This window comes from Rhagoletis pomonella, unplaced genomic scaffold (assembly GCF_013731165.1).
Source record: "Rhagoletis pomonella isolate Grant_MI unplaced genomic scaffold, Rhpom_1.0 Rhpom_scaffold_00008, whole genome shotgun sequence".
NCBI classification, from domain to species: domain Eukaryota; kingdom Metazoa; phylum Arthropoda; class Insecta; order Diptera; family Tephritidae; genus Rhagoletis; species Rhagoletis pomonella.
The window spans coordinates 34,277,281-34,289,739 of NW_023458562.1; the positions used below are offsets into that span (position 1 = coordinate 34,277,281).

Here is a 12,459-nt window from a genome sequence, read left to right on the forward strand (position 1 = left end):
TCATTAGTTGAGTTGCCGTTGCAATGATAAAAGTAGTAGAAACTAGTCTTTCGATACCAAGTACTTTTTTTCGATACTTACTCGATACCGAACAAAAAGGTATCGAGTAAAAAAATACTTGGTATCAAATGAAAAGTATCGAGTATTTATTTGTATTTACTTATATCGATTGAACCCTACATTTAAGAAACATTTTATTTTCATTTTAAAGATATTACTGAATAAAGTGCGTTGGGAAAATAACTATCTACTCAAATACTACACAAGCTGCTATAAAACCGTATACTCAAAAAAATTGTAACACCTTTGGGAAAAAGGTTTGAAATTCGGATGAACATTTTTTGAACTTTTTTAGTTTTCTACAAGGTTTGAACTTAGGTTGTTCGTAAGGGTTTTGTTAGACAATGAACTTTTTTTCAATTGGAAATTCTTAAAAAAAAGAAAGACACAAGTGGCATACAATATTACTTTTTGACATGGGAGTGCTAATTATATTGTCATTAAATTTTTTTCTTTAAATAATTCCAAAAAAAACTTATTCTAAAACGTTATAAGAAACACGCAATAATATATTTAAATAATTGTTTCTTTAGCCTGTTAACATAAAAAAAATTACCTAAATTTTCTAAAAAGAATGTTTATGCAACAACAACGCAGTCTGTGTTTGGTTTATTTTCAGGCCGTTCAAGCCTTAATTTAGTTAAGAAAAAATCGAAAATTTTTTTTTTGCGAGCAAACGGACTTTAGAAATTTTTTTAATTGTTAAAAATCAACCAAAAATTTTAGCTACTTCAAATTTGCACTTTAAATAAAACTGAATTGGCTATAAAACTAAAAATATTGATAGAAAAGTTATTCATATGAAAAAATTCTAAAAAACATTTTTTATTTTTTTAAAACATTAATACATTTAAGTAATTTTTTCTTCAACCTTTTTACGTCAAAAAAAAATTGTTTGCAAAAATTTTCTAAAAAAATGTTTATAGCAGTGCATGTACAGTTGTCCACAAAATAATAGGAGTGCGATATTTTGACCATTTTTGGCTATTTGTCTTTTGTTTATTTAATGTTTATTATTTTTTTATAAAAGCCTAGCTGGCTATACAACAAACACCATATAAATTCAGATTTTAAACTTTGTATAAAAATTATAAAAATTTTGCAATTTTTCACCCAAATTTCAAACTTTTTAATCAGAATCTTTAGAAAAAATTCTGGTATGCAGTTTTGTAGCACATTCAATTCTAGTCTGAAGAAGTGCAAGTTTCAAGCGGCTAAAAAATTCCGTTGATTTTTGGCAATTTTTTTGCTGGCAGTGTCCTCCATATAAGAGAAAATTGTCGACATACTTTGTATGGAAAAAACGTGAAACACCTTTAACCAAAAAAATTCTCAAAAATCAACGGAATTTTTTAGCCGCTTGAAACTTGCACTTCTTCAGACTAGAATTGAATGTGCTACAAAACTGCATACCAGAATTTTTTCTAAAGACTCTGATTAAAAAGTTTGAAATTTGGGTGAAAAATTGCAAAATTTTTATAATTTTTATACAAAGTTTAAAATCTGAATTTATATGGTGTTTGTTGTATAGCCAGCTAGGCTTTTATAAAAAATAATAAACATTAAATAAACAAAAGACAAATAGCCAAAACTGGTTAAAATATCGCACTCCTATTATTTTGTGGACAACTGTATGTATACGCGAACGCTGCCCAGGGCTGTTATAGAACAACGCAAACTGTGTTTGATTTATTTTCAGGCCTTCTGCCTTAATTTAGTTAAAGAAAAATCGATAACTTTTTTTGGCCAGGAAACCGGATATTTTTAAATTGTTGTTGTTAAACAATTTGAATTTTTTTAAATTTTGTACAAAGTTTGAAACTTTTTTTTATATAGTTTTTGTTATACATAGTATAAACTATATTTGAAAAAATTAATTTTTTATTAATTTACAAAATTTTCCTCATTCCAAAAAACTTGTGGTAGGTTATATGCGACCGTCATATTAATAATTTGTAAACGCAAGTTCTTAAATTTTGCTAAAATACATCTATCTTTCTAAAAAAATTTAAAATTTTTATAAAAAAAAAATATACAACAACGCAGGCTAAGTTGGGTTTATTTTCTGGCAGACCTTTCGAGTTTTATTCAAGCAAAAAAAAAAGTCGATAAATTTTTTTGGCCAGAAAACAAGACTTTAAACGGTTATGGTTTAAAAGATACCATCTCTAAAAAATGCTCGAATTTTCATCAAATTTGTTTCAAATTCTTTACTCCGTGTAACACTTCTTTTTATGTGTCTACTCATTTAAAAATGTTTGCATATATGTATGTATAAGTCACTTAATCGATCAATCGATAATTGTAATTGTGTAGCCTGCAAATAACCTGACATTAGTCCCATGGGTGTTATTAGCTTGTAAAAATATGGCAAATTGGACCCTCTGGACGAGCACTTAACGTATATGGGTATGTAAAAAGTAATATAACCTTCCTAACAACTTACATATATTCGTAAGCTAGCGAATTCAATATACGCATACAAGAGTAATGCATACAACAACAAATACGAGAGCAAACAACTGTCATTAAAACAAAAAAATACTTAATTGCAACATTAAACAGAAACCATATTACAAGTGTACAGTTGCGAATAATACAATGAATACATATACATACATTTGTATGAATGTAAACAAAAAATAATTTTTAAAATTCATATAGTAAATCAAGTGCAAGCAACAACAAAAGTTACACACACTACAACAAACTACATAGTGCAAGCAACAATTAATTGTTAACAAATTATAATGACTTGTCTCTCAGACATTGATCTGGCCACTTTGCATAAAAGTCGCCTCGAGGAACGTCTCAACTACAAGTTAGCCTGGGGTGGCGCTACAACAAATCGGCTTACAGCCTACCACCAACACTCACATCATCATCAACAACAACTTCCGCCTGCTCAATATCTCCCGCACTACAGTCAGCAACAGTCACAGCACGCCACCGCTGCCGCCGGCACAAATCGCTCACGAAACGGTGCAAAGAAGCAACAAAATTTACAACAGCAACAATCGTCAAATCATCAACAACAACAGCAGCAACAATTACACACTGCAGGCGGCGGCGGCGGCGGCAGCGCTGGTTTTAGTGATATGACACGCTTTTGCCTACAACGCAATATGCATAGTAAATATCTGGCTGACGTTGATGATTTGTTGAATGGCAACCACGACGACATTGAACTTGCCGACAAATTGCGCCATTTAAATTTGAGCCTCGGTGAATTTGAAAATGGCCACCGAAAAGTGCAACACAAGAGCCGCAAGTCGATCGCGGAAGGCCAAGTGGTTGATGATACAAATGGCAATTACTTTACGACGCAAACACGTCGTCGACGTTCGGGCACATGGCCGTAAGTGTTTTTTGGTTACTTTCTTTAAAAATTTATTTAATTGTATGAGACTTGTGATTAATGCGAATTGCATTAAAATTAAGATTTTTATTAGATACAGCATATTTTAATTTTTAACTTCCAAAAGAAAAAATTTTGGTATATACTAGATTTCACAGCAAATAGGACAAGCGATTAAAAAAGGTTAATTTAGGAATTTAAATAATCTGAGCCTGCATAATACCTATATGGCATGTATTCAATGTATTCTTACAGGGCGTTTTTATTGATCCTAGAAAATTTTATTGACCTCAAAAGGAAAGAACTCATTGTCTAACGTGTAATTCCTATGGGAAAAGTAAATGCTCGACGCGGGACCTCTTACAATTGTCCTTGAGAGGGGAGATTCATGGAGGATCATTACTATCTATACCAAATGCTAAAATTTGAGTCTTATGCCGGCCGCATTGCGGTATTTTTTTTATCTTGACGTGGTCTAATATACATATATACTAGTGAACCTGCATGGCGTTAAAACGCCCAAAATTTGATTTCAAAAACTTAAAAAATATTCCAAATGTTATTCAGAGTTATGAGAGATCCGAGTGCCATATTTCATCAAAACCGTACAGCCGTTTCTGAGTGAAGAGCAGTCTCCCATAATGCATGTTTTTATTTTCATCGAATCAACATTCAAGTCAACCTATACCAGTGATGGGCAGCGCAGGCAGAACACCATAAGCAAGTGCAAAAGTTTTGCACATGCTTATAAAGTTCTTCTTACGCTATCCATGCCTGCCCTATACCGATGAAAAAAGTTCTTAATTAAAAAAATAAAACTTTATCATACATCTACAAGCTAAGGTCTCTAATTTTACCTCTCATTTTTGAAATTCCTTTTCAAAAGTATTCTCAAACTAAAATTTTCTTATTTCTCTTTAGTTTGACATTGTGATGCTGATATAAGATCTTCCAATGTTTGATATCCCAATAAAAGACTATAAGAAAATCTACCTACATTTTTATGACAAAAAAAATGCTGCTTATAATTGGGCAATTTCTTATTTATTTTTTCTCCAAATGAATTGGTAATTTTTCACACAATCTTAATTCTTCCTCTCTTTTTCTGTTATCTGATATTTTACTACCTTTTTAACCCTTAAGAACTGTTGTTGGTCTCTCAGACCACGACAGATTTTTTTATTAAGATGAATATTACCTATCAAACGATATCTGTCAGGGAATCTGGCAGAAATTTCAAGCAGTACTAATATTTGTAATAGCTGCTGTAACTTAAAACAAAATTTATTTTAAATTTTTAACATAGCTTTTATTTAGTTTTTACAGCGAACAAGAAGTCAACGTTGAAAAAACGCGAAGATTCCTTACTAAAAACATTCCCTAGTTTCTATTCATTGTGAAAATTGCGAAATTTTTTATTTACTTTTGCTAATTCGAAGTAGTTTTACGTTAAAACAGTAGGAGTATTCAGATAACACGATGAATTATCACGTTTATCGGCAGTTTATTACTTTTTAAACATATAAACTACTTTTTTTGCAGGTACATATACTAATAAAATTTAAATTTAATTAACCTAAATAAAAAGAAAAGTTCGAAGGTTTTAATTTTTTTGTAAAATCAAAAAGTAATAATTTCACTAAAAACCCGTTTTTTGGTGACACGATCTACATACATATGTTGTTTTTTTGTACTTAACAATAAAGTTTTACCACCATCAGCGGTTGTTTGTATTTTTAAGCACAGTATTTAAGGGTTAAGATTAAACTTTAGTTTCATTTTATACCAAAATATCGAATAACCATCAGTTCAATTTAATATTTTGTAATTTCACAACTGTTAACATTAACAAAATTATCTCTAAATTCTGCAGTGAGATAGCAAATTTGTCTGTCCATGGCTATGCCTTGATGAATTTCACCATGAGGTACATTACATTTATAAATATCTACATACATATGTACGTATGTACTTATCACCAATGAAGTGTATGGACGTTGGTGTACGTTCCGATAAGCAGGCTGATAAGTATCTATGTAGAAATGTAAAACAATTATTTTAAATATTTTTTATCGCTTCGCCTTCTAAGATGTGTCTAATTTCAAATTTTATTTGTGCTAACATGTAAATATACATAAAAATTGTCGATAAGCATGAGTTTCCAACAAATCATGTAAAATACTACTTCAATAAAAATAATGACAAGCTAGCCGTACTCAACGTGACTATGCGAATAAATCGTTCGTATTTCTGCGATATTCTCTAACGATGCGGTAAATGATACAGTGGTGGCGCCCAGTTTTGATCCTCATTATTGACAGTTTTCCTTTAATTCAATATTCATAATTTTTTTTTTTATAAAAATATAGCATATTCTTTAACAAAAACCATGTAAATCCGATTTGCTTTTGCACAAACTTTAATAATTAAAAAAAAATGTTCATCAAAGTTTCAAACTGGTTTGATATATATATATATATATTTTTTTTTTTTTGTTGAAGATGTCACGCATTTTCTTCCATACAAAGCATGTTTGCCCATTTTTTTCTCGGCTAAAAAAGTTCTAGATTTTTTACAATCGTAAAACTTTCACCTTAATACCCTAAGCAGTTTCTAGTTGGGAATTATGATGAAAATTTGCTGAATTATTATAAATTTTGTATAAACCTTTAATATCGGATTTACATGTGTTTTGTTATAGAATATGCTATATTAAAAAAAAATGCGTCAATATTAAACAAACATAAAGTAAACTATGTAACTAAATATCAAAAAGTGCGCCATTCAAGTGGCCGTCACTGTATTTACCTCGAAATTCTGAGGATTAACGAAATTACAAGACAAAAAAACTAAAACCGCAACTAACGTCACATCATAAAATAAGGTGGTTCGTGAAAAAAATCCCCGTTTGTTGTATTTAAATATTTATTTTCTAATCGTCTACCATTAAATATTTTCACTAGTCACGGTAATTGCACTGAGTGCAGTCACCAATGTTTTACTGTAAATATTGACTAATTGTACTGGAGAAATTAAAATTGTAAAAATTTAAGAAAAAAAATTATTAATAATAATTTACCTGCATAAAAAAATTTCAATCTACTCCCCGACGGGGAATTGAACCCCGGTCTCCCGCGTGACAGGCGGGGATACTGACCACTATACTATCGAGGATCTTGCTGAGTGGTTGCTAAAATGCGCACTAGAGCAGTGAACTAAGAGAGAGAGTGAGAGAGAGAGACAAAAAGAGAGCGGCTGTAAAAGAGAATCTCATAACGTTTTTGCATGCTCTTTATTTAGCGTTTTTCTAAAAATAAAATTTCAAACTTGCTTGCACGCGCGCTATCGCGATCAAGCGCGCTCGCATTGATATTTTCGACATTTAGTACTACGCTTTTGGTACTTATTGGAGTTTATTATTATCATTGTTATTATTTTTAAGTTTGCCATTTTCTGCTCTTTATTCTCTTTTGTTGGACTTATGCGCATTGATTTTGTTTTATTTGTTTTTTTGAACTTGTGCTGAACCTACCTACATTTTTTGTTTTGTTTGTCTGCCTTTACGCCACCTTGCCTTATTTTGCATAATTTATTCTTAACCTCCAGCTTTAACTGTTTCACAATTTTTTGTGTTTTTTTTTATCTTTTTGTATTTCGGTCTTCACCAGCGCAAAAAATAACTAGCAGGCCACAATAAAGTATTTTTTTTTTGTAAATTTAAAAGCATGAAAGAGAAGCACAGAAAAAATTGTACCGAAAAATCGTACCAGCCAGCGATAAGCGCCACTTATATGAACTCAGCTATTTTTTCTATTTTTGATTAATAAACTTGTTTACTAATGAGATTCTTATTCCCCATGAGTTCACTGGGAACCTTTTGAAGTTCTCCAAATAGAAGGATAAAAAAGATTTTTATGGTTTGCCAGATTAATGATTACGTAAATAATTTGTCTGGAATGTAAATTGATACGTCAATTAAAAGTTATGAATATAATTTTTTGTAAAGCTTCTAACACAAAAGTTACACGTTCAAGTTTTATCTTTCATCTTGAGTTCAAAGCTGTGAAGTAGTTTCCAAGCAATTTGATGGGCAATTTTGTATTCAAGATGCTGTCGTAATGGAAATAACTCAACCACACAAATAAACTATTACGAAATCTGTGAAAACTGCACGAAAGCTTTCTATATTTGATGTAATGTGGAACGATTTTCCGTCATCCCTTGTCAAATTTGGTTTGGAGACAAACCGGTTTCGGCGTTGTGCCATCTTCAGTGTCATTTTTCGTTCGTTCTTTCTATACTTGTTGACGACTTTCTGGTATAACTTGGAGCCTCTTCCCAAAAACGACTTAGCGGTCTTTCAACACTGCCAAGGGCAATGAAAACTTGCCCTGTTGATGCATTAAACGCCTTAGTTTAAATACCTACCTCCCTGTCCAATGTCCAATAGAAAAGGAGACGATCATGGCGGCACTCAGAATTCTAAACACCTCCAACTTCAAAAGCGGAGTAATGACGTTTCACATGAAGGTCCTTACGAAAAAAATTGTAACAACTTTTTACTAACAAAATAACTTTTTTTAAGTCTGCAGTTATTATTGTCAGTCAATAAAGTTTAGGTACATCGAATTTTTTGCAATACGGGCAACTATTTTTTAAATATTTTATTTTTCGCTAATGTTTTATAAAAATATGGTTAATGCTACAACAAAAACCCCGAACGAAATGTGACTGAAGTTGAGCATTTGAAAGCACATTTGCATGTCTGACTGCAGCTGAACGTGTAGAGATGCTCGCTGTTAGTTGTTACCTCCTAGCATGTTCGGGTTCGAATGCCGTCAGAGGCAACATGTAATTTTTAATTTTTGTTTTTAGTTTTTGTTAATTGCGAAAATGCATCTGTGAATTGAAGAATAAAAGCGTGTACAAACGAAAAAATATATCAACAATACCATTGTTAATATGTTGGAGTAGTTTTGTGCTACTCTGATGTAATGGAGAGATGGAGTATATGGTCCTGCCCTAGGACATCAAAATGTTAATTGGACCATATTTTTTATATGAATTGTGGTTAATTTTGGAGTACTCCTTGGTCCTTAGGGAGTACTCTTTACATGCATGCATGGATTGGTCGCTTCAGTAGTAGTTGCTTCACAATTGGTACGTACGAATAAGACGATGCTTTCCCAAAAGCTGAACAATTTGTACTGAAAAATGTGGAAACCACATATCGAAAATATTGCCGTCGCAAACGACACTCTCGTCGCCTTCTTCAGCTTATTGCAACAGTAACAATAACATTTTATCAGTTTTCACCATCGTAGATCTTAAATTCTAGGAAAATGCTTTGACGGATGAAGGAGTCTTTCAGGCCTAGAAAGACAACATCGTCCGATTCATCTAGGAAAAAAAAAACGTTTCAAATAAGGACGAGTTTCTCTGTATTGTGGCAAAGGAAATTGTGCATATATTTTCCATTTGGATTACCATCAAAACCTCTTTAGCTCCTACACTTGGCTTTTGATAGGCTAGGCTCCCCTGAACCGCTTTTACACGCTAAACATTACGGTACCTAGTATTGAAATTATTGGATATCTTTTATTCGGTACCAAGTATCGGTCAATACTTAAAAGTATCGATTCAGCACATCACTATTCAATAGACAGTACTTAATATATTTTTTTAAGAATAAAAATGGTTGATATTTAAAAATAAAGCTTCTTTGGGAGAATAAGTCAAGAAACCCAAATTCGCTAAGCAGCAAGCTTTCATAAAGCGGCACTAACGAGAGGGCAATGAAAAGCCATCATTTAACCAACTCTTTGACCTACTGTGCAGTCTCAAGGTCTTTACGGCAGCTGCTTAGCAAGAAACTAATGAGAAACTTTTGATCCTAGACAAATGCGCAGTATGATTTTTACCGGCGTAATCACGTGACACTTTTTATTAAACCAATACTCGAACAATGGCGTGTATAACTACAAGTTATCCAACCTTTTCTAAATGATTTACATAGAACTGTTTGTTAATGGTTGCTTAATTGTCTAGCGATCTCTTAACCGTTTGCATTATTTCATAGACCATTTCAAAGATTGGTCGACAACAGCGTGGTGGTGCCTTTTTAATAATATCGAAATTTGCAAAACGAAACCAAGCGAACCATTCTTGGGTGGCTCTTTGTGACGCAGTACCATGATCGTAAACAAATGTTGTTTTTTCGATTTAATAAGAAAATGAACTTTTCTTCGCCACCACGGCCTGAAAGAACTGTTTACATACGTATGTATGTACATGCATGCGTACATATGTACTTCGAAAGCTCCAGAAAGTGAGTTTAAAAAAAAAAAGTAAAAGTCAGCTGAGCTCTGCCTGTAGTGGTAAATAAAGCTTGATTTATATACATACATATATAAATATATAATTTTAAATGCTAATTATTGTTCATGAGCGACTCACACATACATGTGTATGTACATTAAGGTGCCTTGCCATAAAAATCTGTGAGTTTTTCACAGAAATTACAGAATTTATTATATTTTAAGGCTTGCGCTAAAACATTTCGGAGAAATTTTAAGATTTACCTATTTAAAAATTTCTCCAAAAATATCATTATTTTCTTTCCGTTGGTACAATTTTTAAATATTTTTATGAAGACCCCTTAACCCTAAACTCTTATGGTCTGAGGTGAATTTAGGAAAAAATATTTTTAAAAACTAATTTTAAATCTTATTATTTTTCCAAGGTTTTATGGTCGAAGTCTTAAAATACAATAAATCGTATAATTCCGATGGAAAAACAGAGGGTGAGGAGCAAAAATGTCAAAATGTTTTTTTGTTTTTTTTTTTAACAGAAGATAACATGTTTTTCATATTAAAACTTTTTGGTTGATGTTTGATTAAAATATTGTCCATGGTATAGCTTAAACAGCTTTAATCAAAGTTTTAAACTAAAGAAACAAATTTTAAAAATTCTTAAAATTTTTATAAAATTTTCTAACTTTTTGATATAAATATACTAAAAATATGCTTGGATTTTTTTTTATCTAAACTGCATACTCAGAAGTGTTTTACAAATTCATATCAAACAGTTAGAAAATGATAATTTGATGAAAACTTTTCTTATTTATTTATTTATTTTTATTTTTTGTTTAAAACTTTGAATAAAGCTGTTTTAGCTATAGCATGGACAACATTTTAATCAAACGTTAACGAAAAAGTTTTAATATGGAAAACATGTTAATAAAAAAATAAACATTTTGACATTTTTGCTCCACACTAGATGTACCAACTTTTTTGTATGGAGAGTGATGCACCCTAATGTATGTACATACGAAAGCAGCAATGCGTTTTTTTTCTCGTTGCAGCACCTTTAACACTACGGTGTACAGTAAAAACGAATAAATTGCAGACAGTATAGCGTTTACAGTAATTAAATCACTACTTTAATAAGTACATACTTATATTTCTACATACACATACATACATAGATACATATGTCAATACAGTAGGAGTGCAATCTGTTTTTGCTTTGTTTTCTAATCATTTCTAAAGTTCTGAGTGGGCTTCGATAATGTATGTATGTATATGTATGTGTGCTTCCTCGGCCTTTAGTTCTACGCGTGTATGTGTGTTCTTATTGGGACTTGAGACTTCTAGTAATCTACAATTAATTTTTTTAGTTAGTATTGTAGTACGTTCGTGACGGGCAGTTGTTCATTTTTTGTAAATATTTTTTAAAAGAAACACTATAAAAGAACCTTGTGCTTATCGATAAGTGTGTGAAGTTCGAGAAACAAAAAGAGGACCAAATAGTGAAAGTGCTTTTAAACGCGGCGCTCAAGGACTCTTTTCAGTAAAATGTGCTGCTCAAAAAGCTTAGTGAAAGTGTAATGAGTATGTGTCAAAAATAATTATCTATTATAATATTATTAAAATCTGTGACATTTTTTGAAATGTATTAAATGAGACGAAAAATTTTACATGCATTGTTTTCGGCTAGAAAATGTATGTAGGTTCAAATGATTATCAAACTAACAGAAGCTGTTGAAGCTGTTGTAAAGAAGCAAGAGAAATAGTTTCTGCGAGAAATGTCGTTTTGGTTTCTCGGATATCTTGCTCATTCTTGTACACTATTTTGCACCAATACTAGCATTAATGGAATATAAAACCAAAAAATAAATACTGATTATTGATTCGAAATCGTGCGTAAGAGTACCTGTTATAGCTTTCCTTTTTGTATCTGTCCTTCCCCCCCATCTAATAAAATTATTTGCTTCTAAATAAATTTAAATAGTTTTATATTGCATTTACTTAGTCCTGAAGCTATGGAAATTAAGATAAAAAATTGTGACAATATATACATATTGAATGTAAGAAAAAAAAGTTAGATACAAATTTGCACATCTCCCCGGCGTGGCATTGCACTCCGGTTTGCGGGCGACGGACGGGGATACTAACCACAATACTATCGAAGACTATAACAACACGATAACTTATCACTTTATAATCGACAAATTTATTTAAAGCTCAGTCGAAAAACTTAATTGAAAAATAAAAATTTTGTTTTCTGAAGAAAATATACTTACTTTATCGCTTATCTTTTTGTGTAAACTTTTTCTTAAAGAAACCACTAAAGATACTCAAATTTTTATCCCCTTACGACATGTGGGGATACTGGCAACTATACTATCGCGATTATCTTAAATTTAGTATTATGTACTGTGGAACAATTCTCCGTCTTCCCTTGCCAAATTTGGTTTGGAGACAACCCAGTTTCGACGCTGTTCCATCTTCGGTGTCATTTTCGTTCTGACAACGTTCGGCACAACGCCGAAACCGGTTTGACTCCAAACCAAATTTTACAAGCGATGACGGAAAATCCTTCCACAATACATCATACTCCTACCCTATCGGAAACACCAACAACTAAAATGAGAATTTTAAATTTAGTACTTACAAATCGAACCACTTTTTGAAAGTCCTGTTGCTAGACTACTGATTCTCACTTTTTAATGAAAGTTATAAAATAAAGTTTTCGTATTT

General features: G+C 31.6%; 1 protein-coding gene and 1 non-coding gene across 7 annotated transcripts in view; one reads left to right on the top strand and one right to left on the bottom strand.

The window, feature by feature from the left end:
* LOC118744666 (NAD kinase) overlaps positions 1–12,459 on the top strand; it is a 62,285-nt gene that overhangs the window by 29,948 nt on the left and 19,878 nt on the right. For 2 of the 6 annotated variants that reach the window (XM_036477836.1, XM_036477835.1), the window contains exon 2: positions 2,524–3,418. The exons of 2 other annotated variants lie outside the window; for them this stretch is intronic. In XM_036477836.1, the coding sequence (XP_036333729.1) occupies positions 2,811–3,418 (608 nt within the window). In that variant the 5' untranslated portion in view covers positions 2,524–2,810. Of the gene's footprint in view, positions 1–2,523; positions 3,419–11,100; positions 11,311–12,459 lie in introns of those variants that run through there. 2 more of the 6 variants (XM_036477837.1, XM_036477842.1) reach the window with 2 other exon arrangements.
* Positions 6,521–6,592, bottom strand: Trnad-guc. Its single transcript has one exon. It is a non-coding gene; the product is annotated as a tRNA-Asp (tRNA).